Below are 18,241 nucleotides of genomic sequence, written 5' to 3'. Positions count from 1 at the left end.
GAACCAAAAAATGATGAGGGAATACTGGGCTCAAATTACGGATTGAAATTACATACCAGTCTGCAAGGATGCCGAACACTAGGTACCCGAAAATGGAACCCACCAAGAGGGAGAACTTGGCGATGTGGACTTTCCATGCCGAATTGCACACCAGACTCCACTGTAGGGACAAAGTAAGAAAACTTGAAGACTCAAGCGGACCAAAGAACAGCGTGAAAGTACAAGTTAGCAACTTAAGCATAAACTACTCCAATGATTTAAAATTCTGACAGGAACAAAAAGAAAAAAAAGGTGTTTGAAGTTGACATTTATTTCCAGGCGGCACATTGTGAGAAGAATAAAGGCAAACTAATCTACGACTGGAGCCTTTAGAAAGTGGCTGAATTTGAAAAGCATTTCATCTAAACCTCCTCACTGGCATCAATTTGCTCATTCATAAAGCTGATAGATGTAAAGTTCAGACGATGAAGGAACACAGAACAAACCAGAGCAACACAAAACAAAGGAGCAATGAAAGATACAGCAGTAGCAGCGAGGAAGAGGCAGCGAACATAGCCAGAGGGCATGACAAACACAGCGACCCATATGTGACCAACTTAAGAAAAGCGAGGTCATTCATTGGCACAAAACACTCGAAAACATGCCAACGACACGTGAAATACAGCACCTCTGCATTTTAAGCCTCGAGTTTTAAGAAACCTCTGCTACCAAGGTCAAATGTTTATTCTAATATTTGCTGATATGACTCATTTCTACTGTGTTAGTGAAGCTGTCAACGAAGCTCACGGATTTGAGAGCCCAGAAAGTCCCTTCAGACAGTAACTGAACATCTGGAAAGGTTGTACGTGGCAAACTGAACATGAGGGGATAGTTATGTTGGCGAGGTCAAGCGTTGTATTGTGTCTGGGAAAACACTTTTTGTTGCTTTAAGTACTTCAGTCGACTACTTTTTTTTCAGCACCATACAAGTTCTTTTACTTCACAATGAAAGATGTGGATCGTGAAGCTTGGCCAACTTCTCATTTTTTAGTTGTATAAATGAAATGCATTTTTCAATTCAACTGAAGATGGAACACTTTTCATGTGTGTTTAATCTAACACCTTGCTGTACAGCTCCTAGCATGAAAGATGAACTTTGGACTTGGTTTCAACAAGGCCTCCCCATGACAGCAGATCAAAAGTCCATATATCACACAACCCTTCAATGCTACAGAGCAGACAGACACCTCTGCATTTCAGCATCATTCCTACATAAGAACACGATACCATTTCCTCCGACGGGCAGCAGAATCACATGCGACCTGTGTCCCGTTCATGAAGCTTTATTACCACACCAAACAAGCAACATTGAAATATGATAAGGGCATATTTTGAAACAGCAGGCTGCGAGTTCGCCTCCTGGTCACTGGGCGCTCACTGGGAAAACTGTTAATGCAGCTGAGCGTTGGTATGCAGCAGGGGACCCAGTGACTAGATATTTAGCAGCAAACAATGCAGCATTTTTCTGAACTATAAGACTGTAAATATGTTTGGTCTCGTCGGGTGATTCCACCTTTGTTTGTTCAGAGACTTCCCTGCATGTTTCCCAGACATTATGTGACAACATGCGTCATACTACACTACACTACTTTATAGGTACAACAACGGTGACGCAAATAAAATTCCTTGCCACTTATCAATTTAAGATTAGAATAAATTTGTCTTCCAGCAGGGATATTTGACTTGAGCAATAATGTCAACACAGTAGCCGCGCACAGAACACAAACAAACATGCGACACATGAAGAGGCATTACAAGCTCGACTCTTCATGAACATGTGAACATGGCGGCTTAATCACTGGAGCAAGCGACGAGTGAACTTTAGACTGAATATCCACACATGTTGTGTTGGCTACGGTCGATCAGTATTCATTAGTTACATCATTTGGCAAGCACTTGTGCGCAGAAATAGATTTTAGGATGACATTCTGGAACGTGAATGTCTGGCCTACGAAGAAAAACAAGGCTGAACATGACACCACCTAACATGGGTAAAACCAGTCACATGACATTCACCAGCAACCAAACAGGACTTACGTCAATTACAAAGCTAATATTTGTCTTTCTTTACTACCAGGTGAACGCAATAAAATCAGTGGCAACTGAAAACCAAAAAGGACTGTTATTTTTAATGTTGCTTTGTGGTGAATACAGTGTGTAGTGTATACATTATACTGTCCAATTATGATTTACAATACATAATAATAATAAATGTATCCCTTTATCTCTGTTCTTTCGGAGTTAAATGTTGACTCAAATTATTGTAATAGTCTTAAAGGAGGTATGCAAACAAAGAATGATTGAAGGTATGCATTAGCACAACAATGGCTTGCTGATTTATATAAAACGTTCTCCGAAAGTATTGATACTACTGTCAAATAACTAGATAGGGAAAATACACAGACAGGGACTCAATGGCCTTCATGGTGAGCAATGGATTGATGGATCCCGTTTTCCTTACTGTATGAAAGTTTACTAACGCTACTTTACTAAAGCTAGTTGTTGTTGATTTTATTTCTTTCTTAGGCTATGTTACTGTATTCGATTGATTTTTGAAGTTTGAATTATTATGATTTTAAATCACTGAGGGATGAAAAATGACATCGAGTATCTTCCTGGATATTGATATAGAAGTTGCAATTTTCGCATTGTGATGACCCGACTGCCTACACAGTCAGAGCCTACAATATTAAACACATGCTCACAAAGACTTAAATTCACGCCATATTTCCTTCAGTGGGGCTTTAACCTCTGATAACCTCCGGCACAGTGACCTGCTCAGAATGGAACGCTCAAGGATTACCCAGAGCCACCCAGTCATCACATGATCCTGGAATGCCGCTCATTCATGATTTCAGTATCGATGTCAGCAGAGAAAAAGTCCTACGCTAGGCCGACTACTTCCTGTTACGCAATCACTTAAAAAAATAAAAGAACCTCCTTCACTATTGTGACAAACCAGTGTGACCCTGAAGCATGTGGTCACACTTTACATGACCGCACGCTGAGGAGGACGACTGGCCGAGCATGTATCAGCACATTTCCAAATTCTGACACGGCAGATTTGACTCATCACAGATGTTGAAAGAGCTATAATAAAAGATCAGGCTTCGAATTATGGCTTTATTTAAAGAGCATGCATTATTAACAAGGTCCAAAAGCACTTTGGCAACATTGGAAATACACGCTGATGAGAACATAAGTGGAACTACCTTGGATCCCAACCATCCGTCATTCAGTCAACACCTGAGTCAAATGATCATGTGCCTGTATTAGTCACTCAATATTCTGTCATGTCAACTCAATAACATGAAGGATGTCAGCATAAACACTGATTCTTCTTTCAGTTGGAGCAACATTGTTGTTGTTGTCGGTATTCATTCGTTGTTTTAATATTGAATGTTTTGAACATGACATAATAAAACTAATCGAATCATGCTTTCATTTTCCATATTTTTTTTCCAAACTACCGATGGCCATTTGTTTGGCCGATAACATTTTTGGCCGATTATTTTTTTCTTTTTTCAACTAAATCAACTAAATACTACTGAACAGTATAGAATCATTACAACTTTAAACGCAAATGAATGAAAAACAAAAACACATAGTGCTTAATACACTTCACAAAAACCTCAGCTTACATGTGTGACAGAATAAAAAAAGAATGCTTGGACAGTCCATTGGGCTTTTGTCAACTCTTGCTATTGAGATGATCAAATGGACCGCACTGAGAAAGCACATTAAATGACCAATTGCAGAATGCGTTTTATTGACATGATCGATAGTCACTTCCTCATTTAAGTATTAAATAAAAGTTGCCAAAGAAACCTCCGTCAGATGTGATTACTCAAGTTAGCTCCAATTGATTCCCTCCTTCCAGACATATTAAGCGAAGCAGATCAGTCTAAAACCTAAGGGATGTCTGCTGACCACTCTCAAATGACAAGACCGCAATGATCGGCCGACACCGCCGAGTCTCATTAGCTCACTTGAGGACGCACTTGACTACAGCTGCACATTTCTGCACTCGATGAACTACAGATTTGAAGGTGGAGGGGGGAGCAACGGGGGATCAGGCGAGGAGCTGGGGGGGGGGGGGGGGAGGGAATCGCAAAGTGCAGGCATTGTGGGTGAGGATGAAATAAGAAGTGTAAAATATGAACATCAGCAGCGGGTACGAAAATGAAAAGGCTTAATAATGAGGCGCGGAGATGCTGGGCGAAAAAATGATGTGTGGAAGGAGCCTGTCGAGAGAGTGCTGCATAGTTACTGCCTAGCAACAGAGCGTCACGCAGAATATCAGTCTGCTACCAAGTACTAATGATACACTGCTTCACCCAAAAAACTAAAACGCATTGACCAGGTGAAACTCCAGAAATCACAAGTAAAAAAAGATATGGAAACATAATATTTGTAAGCTGGTTTTGCTTGAAAACAATAATTCAGGTACAGTAAAAAACAAACAAAAAACAAGTTGGAGCATTTGGGACAGTAGTAAGAACTTCACGGTGCATGAGAGACTGATGACACAAAGGAAGCAGGGTGAGACATGGAAGAGACACAGAGTTGTCACAAGGAGTGATGAGGAAGCACAAGAATAGAAATCAATATATCAGAGGGATGGAAGTTTGGCGATGAAGTTCGGGAGGCCAGACGGTTCGGACACATGAGGTGGAGAGGACAACGAGTGATGGAGGTACCAGGTAAAAGAGAAGAGGAAGACAACCAATGAGGTTTATGGGTGCAACAGAGGAGGAAGTAGAGAGGAGAGATGTGACCGAAAAGGATGATCAAGATTGGTTGTTGTTGCATCCCCTGATGGAAAATGCCAAAAGAAACAATGAGAAGGGTTGAAAGATAAATAAAAGTGCAGAAATACTGGAGTGGCATCCTGCGGCAGAATTGTTCAGGGTCAGAAGTGGCTATGGAGGGAATGAGGAGGAGAGGCAACTTACGGAGACGCAAGGAGATGTAACTTGGCAGCGGGAAAAACAACACTGAGGCGACCAAAGCGGACCGTCCTTAACCATGACCCTAATCTTCGTCTTGCTAAATATAAAACTCCATTTGTCATTCTGGATTAAATAAAGCTACCAAGTGGAAATGAACCACTGTGTCTCGTGCTGCATGAACGGGAAATGAAGCCATATTTCCCAGATGAAAACCTGTTGCTCTGCCGCCTGCCATCTATAGTGCTGCAAACATGAGGAAAGACTGTATCGACTTGTAATCTGGATCCATTGAAGCTTACAAGTCAATAGTCTTTAGGCTTTCTTTGTTTATTACAGTTCAGTGAATGAAATAATTATCATCACTGTCCCACTTTTCAGCATTATTTATTTATTTATTTATTTTTTTGGTACGCTCCAAACCTCTGCCTGATCTGATGAAAACTGGAATAGTCTGGCGGATGAGCCACACACTCGTACATTCCATTACAGCCACCTAAAGAGAACGATAAGCTCCCACGCCCCTCCCTGTCACTACACAACACTTATCAGAATGCAGCCTGTACAGCACAAGGGCGCTCAGAGTTTTATCTTCTGCTCACACCAGTGTCTTTCCTTCCAGCTGACACTGTGAGTGGCGTTCATTGTGTGCTTTCAGGCTTTCTACATCAGGGTCATTGCTTCGCAGCTGACGCCGTTTTCAAAGTGTCCTGCACTGATCCCGGATCTGTGGAAGAAGCCAACCAGCTGGGTAAACAGAGTGAAGGGACACAGTGCAGTGAGGCCTGCATGGGTGTTCATGCGCACTATCGTCTTTCAGATCTGTGGGTGTGCAGCCTCCAGCGAGATGATAGTGGGTCTGGCTGTACCAGCCCATGCGCCTTTACATTGCATCATTGTCATACATTTATCCCACCGGCTGCATCAAAATGTGTCCCTCAACCTGGTGCTCCTTACCAGAGGGTGGCAAGTGGACTTGGAAACGTCACGCCTTTATTCCAAACAAAGAAAGGACAAACCTTGGAACAATAAGTAGTAATCACTTTACACCAACTCAGCACAACCTAAACCTTTGATGGAGCCAGATGCACAAAAGTTGCTGACAAGTAGCACCTCCTACAACCACATTCAGCGCTTTAATGGAAGTAAAACAAGGGTAGTTTCATTGGTCTGAGATAAGGGTAAATATCTTGGTGGTAAATCCATATATTAGCCACATCATTGTTTAAGCAACAGCGTTCCGAGCAACTCACCGTCCGGAAATTACTGAACTCAAATCAAGCGTTGAAGATTGTCTACATATCATACGCTGTACAACCGTCCAGCTGATGTGAAGAAAGAAAACGGAGAGGATGGTGAAAGCACCCTGGAAAGTAAGGAATTAAAGGGGCCATGATATTGTCTTGAAAACGCTGCAGGAATGTGTGGTGGCCAGGGGAAAGTGGTGGGAGGCCGAGGCACTAACTGCTGTGTGAAAAGGTTGAGGCAAAAAGTGTGGGCAGCACTGCATGTCTCTGTGTACATTGATAAATTCGTAAAAAGCTGGCACAATAAAAAAAAAGAGCACTATGACTCTGGACTTGTGAGTGACTGTATTTCAAGCTGACTGAAGAAATACATGGCCGTAATACAAATTCAGGATGAGGATTTTAGCTAGGAGGGCGTCTGGGCGTCTGCAAAACGTGAAAAAATTGGCGTAGCTCGGCCGCCAGATTATGCTGGTGTATGGCGACCAAGCTACAGTCGAGATCCATTTTTTCACGTTTAGCAGACGCCCAGACACCCCCGACCTAAAAGCCCGCTCAGGATAGAAACATACTGGAGGCTGGGCTAGCTAGGTATAAGGCTTTGTCTCTTACATGCAATACAATAATCACTTCCATGCTCAGTCAGGGTGAGGATGTGTCGCACCTGACATTCTGCTTTTGTCCGCTAATTGTGTGAAAGGGCAACTCTGGACAATAAGCTGAGGAAACGGCTCTGTTCATATAAGTGAATGCCTGTGTTTCGGGCGGCCTGAGCGCCTGACAGCGAAGTGAAAGAAGGTTACCGAGAGACTGCCTGAGTAATGATACAGTCTCATTTCTGCAGCTCGGTCTAATTAAGATGCACCCTGAGGAGAGCTTAGACTCAATTAGACCCAGCCTTCACATTAACCACTTTGGGTCCCTTCATTGACAACACCTCCACCTATGACACATTTATCAAAGCCTCGTTTCTGGGGTGCTGATGTGCGGCGTTACAGTAGCTCTGAGAACACGGAGGGAAACCGGAGGCTGTTCATGTTGCTCTCAACATTCAACAGCGATGACAGTCACGTGGCTTCAGCGTGTCGCTGCATTTCATTAGTTGCCGCTCGCCTTCCCGGAGACCAGGCTGTGGGGCTAAACTAGTCATGTGAAGTTGTGCTATGCATTCCAATGAGAGAAATGCCGAGTCATCACTTCCTGAAATACAGTCACACATCCCTATTTGTGTGGAGTTTGAGGGGGAAACAAGGGTTTTGTCAGCAGCTTGTCAATACAAACAAAGTGCACCAGAAGTGCAGGGATCAATTCTACTTCAACTGCGTCTCCATTTTGGGATTTGTTTGTGTGCCCTTGATTCAATTCCCTGGCGGTGACCTTGTCAGAATGTAGTCAGCATGGATCATAGAGAAAGGTGAACAAAGCTTTACACTCTCCCCAACTGTCCAGGCCTGTCAGTGATGCAGCGATACTTGTGTCAATACAACATTCTTGGTACATAAAAGCAACAGCATATCTACAGAAATAACTTTTATAGATGACGTGATGGTTTATTCATTTTATTGGTTCAATGTTGAACACACTGTCTATATATATATATATATATATATATATATATATATATATATACATATATATATCAGTACACAAAAGAAATATTTCATGATAACATTTGTGACTGTGTCAAATTTTTAGGTCCCCGAAAAAAAAAAAATCTGCCACTCTATTTTTGAATACCTTACATTTCAATGCCAAATGAGAGATGACCCGTTGATACAGATTCACTTTCATGGTCAACTACAGCCAAGTTACCAGTTCTGACAACGGGCCAATACAACAACATATTTAGAAAATCCAACTAATATTCACTTACATGTCCAAGAAGAAGGATAAGAGCCACTTTTGCCAAAACTACGTGTGCATATTTTTTGACGACGTCCACTGTAAATGAATGAAAATTTCAGTTTCCTTTCTAGGTTTCCAACTACTGGTCCCCAACGACCTAAACAATAAGTCAACTCGACAGCATATGATGTGTACAGGTTGATGAACACACAGGCTCACATGAGTATCGTGTCGTAAATAGCCATTAGTGCTAGTTATGTGTTAAATTTCAACCATATTGACAGTCAACTAGTCAGGACTATCTTAATGACAAGTCAACTTGTCGCACATGACGTGTACAAGTTGACGAACATGCGACTCGTCTGACTGTATTGAAAATAGTGAAACAAAAATACTTCAATGGTGTTGTTTTGAAACGTATGGGGTTCAATAGTGCGTTTGTTGTCAAGATCTGTCCTGAAGCGGCAGCATCCGATTCAACCTATAATGCAACACTCAATGCTTCCAGTCAAGATATGTGGAAGATGAGCAGCTCCACTTCGAACCTCACCCCGATGAACAAGCTTCGCACCCTATCTCAAAGCGAGAGTCCAGCCGACTGTGTTGCATCTAGTTCTTTGGGTCACTACCCAAAACTCGACGGGTGAGGGCAAAAATGTGGCTCCGTTGGAGAAGGCTTAAAGACGAAACTCCTCCACACAAAACTCACTTCTTTGTTTATCAAGATCTCATACCACGTTGATCAATCTGTCAATGAAGCTGAATTTCCTATGTAGTGACTGAAGAACAAGTCGAACAGGGAAGTACAGGTCGGAAAGAGCTTTTCAGAGACAAAAAAAGGAACTTGGTCCAAAGTATATCCACTTAACCTAACTTCAGTCGTGTGTGCTTCACTGTCTAACCGTGAGAATTCAGCTGTTTTCCCATCATAACCATGAGCCACCCACAATCCCTAATCCCATTTCTATCCACTCAGCCGCAGGTCAGGAGCCTTTTTTTGTTTTATCAAGTGACTCCACCCATTAATCACTCAAACGTCGAGAAGGATTGAATCAAGACTCACTTTTCCTCCCTCAATACAAAAGCCACAGTTTGCTGTATTTAAATTTGGATCACATCACTGATTAGCAGATGGGCTGCTGGCATCTCCCGCGTCACAATCTTTCCAACCGCGCTGGCGTCACATCAAGCTTTGATTGTGAGAGGCAAACACAATCTTTCATGAGTCAATAAAAGCCCTTTTAATTTTGCTGCCTATCAGCCAGTGTTTTTTGTGTTTTGTATTAGACTACGGCAAATAATTTTAGCCACAACATGGACTCTATCCATAATGAATTGTCTTTATCTACATTTGTTTATCTATATACAGTAGATAAATATAATAAAAAAATTGAATGATATACACTGTATTCTTGCACACCCTGTCTACAGGTGTAAGACTTAAACAAGCCACAGCTAGCTTAACGCCACATCAGGACAAGCTAAGATGTAAGAGGAATGCATTGATTAAAATAAATAAATAAATAAATAAATAAAGGGAGTCAAATGATAATAGAATACCAGAAATATAGAATTGTGAAGTGACCATCTAGGCTCAGAGTTCTCAAGTACTATAGCTGACAACTTTGCATCCTCCAGTTTCTGATCTCAACAATCACCTCAAGGTCTGGAGGTTTTTAGTGGGAATTCACAGCCATAAAAAGGTAAAGACGTAAAAGTATGGTTTAAAGATTGAAAGTTTACAGAATGCGTCGATTTCTCCCCCGTGTTTGGTTAGGGCCGTGATGGGCGGGTGATGTTTGGCCAGGGATGGAGTTGCGCTATTTAACAGAGAACTCTGATGACCTTTACTCCAAATCAAAGTGACCATATCTATTCTGTGCATCAGGCCACACAAATATTGCTAGCTCTTGAGCTGGTGGAGCCAAAAGGCAACACCTCACTTTGGGCAATCACTGTGGCCCCGAAGTGGAGTTTGGCCCTTTATATCTTGTACTAATGCATAGGCTGTCGATATATTACATTTTTGAATCGCCATTAATCGCACTATAGCAGATTTAACTCACGATTAATCACACTTTTTGTATGCGTTTTAATGCAACTTAAAAGAAAGATTTGGGGGTTGTTGTTGTAAACAATTGCTTTTTATGAGGAAAGCATTATTGGCCACTCTTGTGCCGATAATATCTTCCTTTAAGTTACTTTCAAATCAGAGAACAGTTTGATTCATTAAGATTAAAAAATGCAAAAAATGATCATCACATCAGCCTCAAAAGTGGGCTTGATATTTAAGGTTAAACTTCACAAGAGCTCGAGTCAAACCTACCGATATTATCAGCAAGACAGTGTTAAGTTCCATTGTTCATAAGGTGGAAGGCATGATAAATAAGAGTGTGTTTGAGCGGCTATAATACATAATGCATGTATTTTCCAGGGAGAGGATGATGGTGGAAGGGGGCACACTATAAATTTAGTTCCAGAATGGATGAATAATTGATATTTAGGAGGCAAAAATCCATTAATGAGGCTCTGTCACAGTGAGCTGTCAGATGGGAGCACACGCCGTTTGGGGAGGGGTGTGGACGGCGGGCTGATGCCCACCCTCGGATGATCTTACCTTAGTGACCACGTTTTGCACCAGCCCCGTGTGCAGCTCGAACGTCCACTCGTTGCACCTGCACTGCATGTCCGCGGAGTCATTGTGGGCGCCGTAACTTCCATTGGCATAAACCGGCCGGCCGCGGCTGCCGTTCCTCGGGCTCCCCGACAAAGACGCATGACTCCAAGTCACATTGGTGAAATTGGCCAGCGGCTGGATACATGTGTTGTTGGGCTGGGCGAGGAGGAAATTGTCCGAGTACTGGCTGAATCCGATGAATAACGCCGGGATCCATGTCAGCACGATCAGCTGTTTCTGGTACTTCCCGAATCCCCCGAGAAACGGCAGGACGGATCCGTCGATGCGCGTCAGCAGCCCGGGTGTCGCGGTGTCCGCCGCCACGAAGCCGTTCTCCGGTGGATGGTCCTCGCTGTCTCGCTGCACCACGGCCATCTCCGTCTCCGCCGATAGATGTTGTGTGGAGAAGGAGGGGTTGCAGTGCTCCCCCCTGTCGACTCCACAATGCGTCAGTGCCCCAGCTCCGGCGGTGAAAGCCGTGTGCACTCAATCAATGGAGTGGAAATAAGACGCACCTCTCTACGATCAGGAAGCGCTTCCCTCCGTCGGACTGCAGTGACGAGGGAAACGCTGCTCTCTAACTCATCGTGCTCGTCGCCGGCGAGGAGTCGAGCCAACCGAGTCCCAGGAAGTGTCTCCCTGGGAGGAGGCGGAGGAGCGGGGGGGGGGGCGCAGGTAACACACCTGCCCATAAAACGCAGCGTCGAGGCGGCGTATTGTTGTTGACGCCGACCCAACATGGCCACCTGTGCGCGCATAGGCTGCCACTCGGTGACGGAGAAGCCTATTTGCCTAAATCAAAATCCGATTTTCCACTCAATGATTTATAACGAGATTTAGTAATAGTGGAAAATAGAAGCCTTCTTTATGAGAATTAAGAAGTAATTACTTAAAAATGTAATCATTTTCTAATAAACAAGGTAGATTTGATCTAGTTGTAAAAAAAATACTGGTTGCATTTCAGTCATTTTAATAGATATATTGTGGGGATATAAAAAAATTTAGTACTTGAGCAACCTTGCAATCCTACGCTTCAGAGGTTACAGGAAGTCCATCCCAGCTACTTGGGGTGTGAGGCAGGTTGCCCCCCTGGAGGTCACTACATCAGGTCATATATGAGCGGTTGTCACTCAAACAAACACTATGTGACAACTAAAACTCAATGAGAGACCATGCTGAAAACCGACATGAGCAGATGGAGAACGTACAAAGGCCACAAAGATATATGGGGTGGAAAAAAAAATTAAGGCATTTTTTTAAAACAGAGTACTACTAAATCTTCAGCCTAAATCTTAATATTAGATGTCAAATGAAATGGCTCTCAATATATATCCATCCATCTATCTATATAGGTTGGGTCACAGGGGCAGCTACTGCTGCAAAGAAGCCCAGACTTTCCTTGCCCTGCAAACTTTTTCCACGTCCTCTGGAATAGCAAGTATAGTCAGTGAGTCCTGGGTCTGCCCCAGGTCCTCCTCCCAGTACATGCTTTGAGCACCTTACCACAGAGGCGTTCTAAAAAAGCTGGACCACTTAAACTGGCTTCTCTTCATGTGCAGCGAGAGCAGCACTGCTCTGAGACTCCCAGATGTTGGAGGACCTCCCCCTTAGGGTCATAACTGTGAGTATATAAATGTAAATTTTAGGATTCAACTCCATGTTTAGAATTAAGATTTTAATTCCATATTCAAATATTTTTTATTGCTCCATAGATTCACGACATTTAATTGTCTCAAATGGCACCAGCTAAAAGTGGGGAAACGTTCATGTTTATGTCTCGCCAGTATACATGATTATATCAATATACTGTTTGGATGCCTGGCCTTATCCTGACGCACAGATAGGGGAGTGGTCCGCACTTGCTTTGACCAGAAAAGAACCTACACGAATGCTGCACTTAAAGCAACACAAACGTACATTACATGATCCAGAAAACAGGCTGCATTTTCAAATAAGCTATAATGTAAGGTATATATTGGCAAATTCAACATGTGAATATCATTGTGTCAATTTCAATTGACACACTGTGGCAATTATTAATTTTGTGGTAGGGATATGTTTTATAGGTAGTAATGACTCAGTAGCTGGAGCAAGAATTTGGGGGGGAGGGGAATCTAAATGATACGGTATGAAATTGTGACAAGGCTCTCTTCGTCTGTGATAACCATAATACTCAAGAAGTCTGGAGATAGTAAAAGAAAGAATCTCCATGGCATAACTTCCTTATTGTCAGTGACCACTTTGTCACTAGATTTTTACAATATTACAATGGACATCTTTATTAAGGACTTTGGTCATGCTTGCCAGTGGTGCATTCAGGACGTCAGGATATTACGGTTCTTCAAGAATGAAAAGTGTGAGATCAGAAACGTAAGCATCCAATCGTCTCATGAGGTGAAACCTCTTTTAAATTCTAAGATTATCATGATCACAGATCAATCTGAAGCATAAAATCAATTTAGATTAACAAATATTGTAACTTTTATGGAGCATTAAAGGCATCTGGAGTCCAGAGACAAATCTTTAGTTTCTTGTTCGAATGTCACATTTTGGCAACTCTTACATTACTGACCTCACAACTGTCTGGGACGCACAACTATAATTTATCTGCACAGCAAACTTTTATTTATCATAAAATGTGAACCATCGATGTTAGTATTCTTAATTCTATTTCATATACTTTGTGTCATCTCTCAATGCAAATAATGTACGACCAGATTTGACACCACTGTATGTGATGAACTATTAAAATTACGTTCATAATCATGAAATGTAAAATTGTTCTGGTACAATCAACGCATTTTGATGGCAACAAATTACCATAATGTTTAAAACATCCCTTTCTCCAAGATGTTCCCATGCCAGAGTGAAAATACATTCTCTCCACCTGGCCTCGCCTTGTGGTCTCCTCCCTAGCTGATCAAATCCTTAGTACAGTGGTGCCTTGGTTTTCGAACGTCCCGGACTTCGAACAAATCGGAGTTTGAACAAAAATTTCAAGATTTTTTTGCTTCGAATTTTGAACGAAAATCCAGAACTCGAACGCCCCCGAAAGAAGCTGGCAAAAACACAACGTGCGCCACAACTTTGTTATTTGTGTATAACGCAGCCTCTGTATGCAGACGTGTCCCGTTAGCTCCATTTACTGACTGTTTTTTCTTCATATTGAGTTGTAAAACCTTTCCTGTCTCCACACTGGACCGTGGTAGAGTGTCACAGGGGAGGTGCTCGCTCTCCACACCTCTCCTCCAGGGTTTGATGTCCTGTTGTGGGCTGGAGCTGGGACAGGGATGAGGCGAGTCTGGGACAGAGCGTGACTTGGTTTATGACTTTGTCACAGCCAAACTGCACAGAAGCGCACATTCAGAGCTGGACACGCACCGGGCACCTCTTCACTTCTGGAGAGACCTCACTCACTCGGCAACCCCTCCCACATGCAGCGGCCACACACATAGAGGAACAGCCACCTGCAGCAGACACTCTACATTCACTCCTACAAAAGACTATTTTAAGGCTTGGAACGCATCATTGCTTTTTCCATTCATTGTAATGGGAAACATCGATTCAGATTTCGAACAATTTGCTTCTCGAACGGCCGTCTGGAACGGATTGTGGTCGAGAACCCAGCTACCATTGTAGTCCAAACCATTTCAACTGACACCTGACACCTATGAGCTTCACCACAAGCCAACTGTCCAATGAAACAATTTTTTAAATGGCCAATAAATGAATAAATGTCTAAAACAATACATAACTGTACTTGAAAAACATATAAGCTTTCGCAATTTCCCATCCAGGTCAACTTGAACCCTAACAAGCTTAAACAAAAACACTGTGTGGGAAAACATCATTGTTCACAAATAAATATTTATTCTATCCTTTGAGAAACACAACTTTTGATTCATATCGACTGAAAATTTCCACATTACTATTTCCCTCGGAACAAATTCCACATAAAACTAATATGATAAAATGAAATGTGGCGAGGTTCGAATCACACCTACTGACTTGTGAACTATATTTATCTGGCCATGTGACTACAAATTCCCACAGCTTTCAATTCAGCGGTGAGCTGTGCAATACTCCCCCCTGCAGACCGCAAAGTGCTAACGCATCCAGGCCACTGTTACATTTACTTACATTACAGGTTTTAGTCCGGATTTTATTCAATTTTAGAAGGTTTCCCAGAGAAGTGGTGTATGAAGCTTCAAATCGATCAAAATCTGTCTGGTATAAACCCCTCAAAACATATAACTATTTTTCTTTGTCAATCACGCTAACAATATCAAGGACTTTTGCTGCACACTTGCGACACCTGCAGGTGAGTAATTTTCTACATAAACGATGACACCAAAAAATGACCTCGTGCTTTTTTTTAATCTCTCCAGATATGGGTTTGTTGTTGGGATTTTTTGTATTGATTTTTTATAGTCACGTTACACAAATGTTTCTAAATTTATGATGGTTATTTTTTATCCCACACATCGTACATGTACATTATCCTATATACATTGAAGTGAACAATAAGACATCACATGGGTTGCTTTGCAACAGAAGCTTTTCATCTGTTACACTGTAACACTTTTTTACACCGTTGTTATCATTCAAATCTGCATGTTTTCCTGCCTAGCAACTGCTTCAGGTGTGTCCAGGGGACACACCCCTCCACGTCTGGGTGAGTCAGCCCAGATTTGTGTGTGAATGAGAGTGAAGTTGCGTCTGTCATGAACTGGTTACACACACAGAGGCGTTTTGGAGCGATAAAGCATGGGTGTGTCACCTGCTGTTCACCGTGGTTCAAACGCAATCAAACCATGACTGAAACCTTTTTTATCAGATGGCATTTAAATTCTTGATAATTCAAGATCAGAAAATATTACATTTTAATTTTAAAATATGGTTCACAACATTAAAGTGAAAACTTTAATGTTGACCTTGTAAACTGAGTATGATCACATGTGTAAAAGCATAATTTTACGGACTTTATTTTGGTTGGCAACCTTTATTTTAAGTACTTTTTTTTATCTCTCCTCTTTTAAATTTATTCATGATTAATTGCAAAAACAAACATAAACATAATCCAGAAACATAATTAAATATTGAAATGCACATATTACCACTTGTCACTTCAAAAACACTCAACATCACCAAAATAAATATTACTGAAGTGATTGCAGGTTTGATCGACCAACCACCAGCACGGACGCTGGAAACGGCGGCGAGACACTCTCAGTGATGCAAGTCAACAGACCTGCTGTCACTTTATTTGTACATGACATTGGCGATGTCATCACAGGTGTCTGGGATTGACGAATGTCTTCAAATGTCTGCCAACTGCTTTTTGTTTTTGTTATCATGACTCACTTTCAATAAACATACGTGACTGGGCTGATTCATTTCACAGTGCAGACAGTGAGCTGTTTTCTCCTGCAGCAGCAAGTTCCCTCCTCCCCCAAATGTATCGACCGCCCAATCCTCAGGTGGTTAGTGTACTTAGCCAAGCAATATATGTTAAATATTTACCAGTAGACTTTGACAGCGTGCAGGAGGCCTATGTGAAAACCAAAATAAAGCTTTGCCCTCTGAATAATCATTAAATATGTACCAACAGGGTGGTTTATTTTGGAAATTAAATCGTTGATATTCTGTGTTTGATGATCGTAAATGTGACATAAAACAGTCTGCTTTTTATCGCTTTCATCAAGTGGTTCAATGCTCCCGGCGCTAGTTGTGAGGGCGTGGGATCCAACCGTGAGTTTCTGGAATTGTGGTCATGCTCAGTCTTGCAGTCTGTTGTTTGTATTGGCAAAATAAATTAAAGAAAAGGGAAAACCCACCTGAGGTTAAAAGGCAAAAATGTTGGGCGTATCCTCAGGTTAGGTGTGTCAGTGAGACTGGCCTGTCAAGAAAAGGTGGTTGCAACAGATGAGTTGTGTCATCGGTTCCAGAGTAAAATAATTACACGTTCCCAGAGCCTGGGAGTTCAGTGACAGAGGAAAGATAGGGTTACTCGGAATGGTGCTTGTTAGATAGCACGGTCAACTGTAATGAAGTCGTAATGTCAAACTGTGTCCAGAAGTGCTTATAAACACTGGGGCTAGGAATGTAAGACCCTTCCTGAGCTGTCTACGTCTCACTCCCTTTCACTCTTTTCAAATGTCAAACACGCCCATCTCTGTGTGTGTGAGTGCAGCCAAGTGCGTGGTGACAAATGGGCTGCCGCACGACACTTCGGGAGAAGTAAAATATGTAGCTCAAGTGAGAAAGGGCACTTCAGATTTTACAAGTGTCAATCAGGTCGTGACGTTAAAAGCATTTTTGGGCTATTTTCGCCTGAAATGAGTAGAAAAAATATTTCAATTGAAAGTGAATAATTACCTTGTACTTGGCGTAAATGTCGATTGTGAAATAGTGTCGAGTTAGGCCATCAGCTTGGGTCTCGCCTGAGAGGAGAGGAAGAATGTTTGAGCCAAATGTTATAGTAGAACATACTGATGTAACCATGACAACAGAGAAAGTGCTGTCAACAACGCAAGCATTTGCTGTGCTCCATTGAAATGAGACTGAACAGCCAGATTGTATCACAACAAAGCCGAGATGCTGCTTGATAAACATTCACTCGCTTGTTGCTATACATAAACAATTGTATTCCTATGTGAACATGCTGAAATGTTGTTTGTGTGTATAAAATGTGAAAGATAAACTTATAATACGAGTATACTGTACGCGCTACTCATTCATCGCCTGGCAACAAGTCAAAAAATAGGTGAGTAAACGGTCCAGGGTGTGGATGGAAGTATCCGTTAGTCATGACACACCGAGCGGCTGATTTATTAGGGTTTGTGAGGACCAAAAGACAACCATTGCTCACTCTAAGAGAGGACCCACATTTTGTAAACACAAATAACTGACAAATAAAATCTGCCTTTGCATGAAGAAATTCAAAGGGGTTACTGTTTTTTTCTGTTAACTTACTTCGAACGATGGCAAGCAGTGCGTATGAGTAATAGTTTACACATGGCTGCAGCACTTGCATTGATAAAAGAAGACAAAAGTCTGGAGCCAGCAGTGTCAAATATAAAAGATAATACTTCATGGCATCACTTCTCATCTCTGTTTTGTGTTATATTTCTGCTCTGTGAAGCACTTTTGCTGTTGACAAAATGGCTTGAACACTCAAGAAACAATTCAGTTTTTAAAAGTGATCTTATAGTTTGATTTCACGTCGCCATTTTGTAAACCATAAAACACGACCTGTCATTCACATGTTATTTAATATGCAGGGATTTTAGTCAGACCACCAACTATCATATTTCACATTTGTTAACATCAACTTTGCCTCCCAAGTTTTTTGAGAACTGTTATCAACTGAATTTCCGTGCCATGAAGCTCATTGCAAACCACTGAAAAACTCATCAGATGCTAAGCGAATTCCGGTGAGTCACGAATATTTTCTCGGCTTTTATTCCGATAACATTTTCAAA

The 18,241-nt window shown here is 41.9% G+C and overlaps 1 protein-coding gene across 2 annotated transcripts in view; it reads right to left on the bottom strand.

The window, feature by feature from the left end:
* slc22a23 (solute carrier family 22 member 23) overlaps positions 1–17,181 on the bottom strand; it is a 37,752-nt gene extending 20,571 nt beyond the window's left edge. Inside the window, exons 1-3 of one of the 2 annotated variants that reach the window (XM_053882348.1) lie at positions 17,136–17,181; positions 16,595–16,656; positions 57–160 (exon numbers count right to left, since the gene is read on the bottom strand). Coding sequence is in view for 1 of the 2 variants with exons in the window: in XM_053882347.1 (XP_053738322.1) it covers positions 57–160; positions 10,698–11,132 (539 nt within the window). In the remaining variant the exon portion in view is untranslated. Of the gene's footprint in view, positions 1–56; positions 161–10,697; positions 11,418–16,594; positions 16,657–17,135 lie in introns of those variants that run through there. The other variant, XM_053882347.1, reaches the window with a different exon arrangement.
* Positions 17,182–18,241: the final 1,060 nt, after the last annotated feature.

The sequence above is a fragment of the Synchiropus splendidus genome, chromosome 13 (assembly GCF_027744825.2).
Source record: "Synchiropus splendidus isolate RoL2022-P1 chromosome 13, RoL_Sspl_1.0, whole genome shotgun sequence".
In the NCBI taxonomy this organism is placed as follows: Eukaryota; Metazoa; Chordata; class Actinopteri; order Syngnathiformes; family Callionymidae; genus Synchiropus; species Synchiropus splendidus.
The sequence above is the reverse complement of the archived record's forward strand: the minus strand, read 5'-3'. Positions and strand labels throughout refer to the sequence as shown.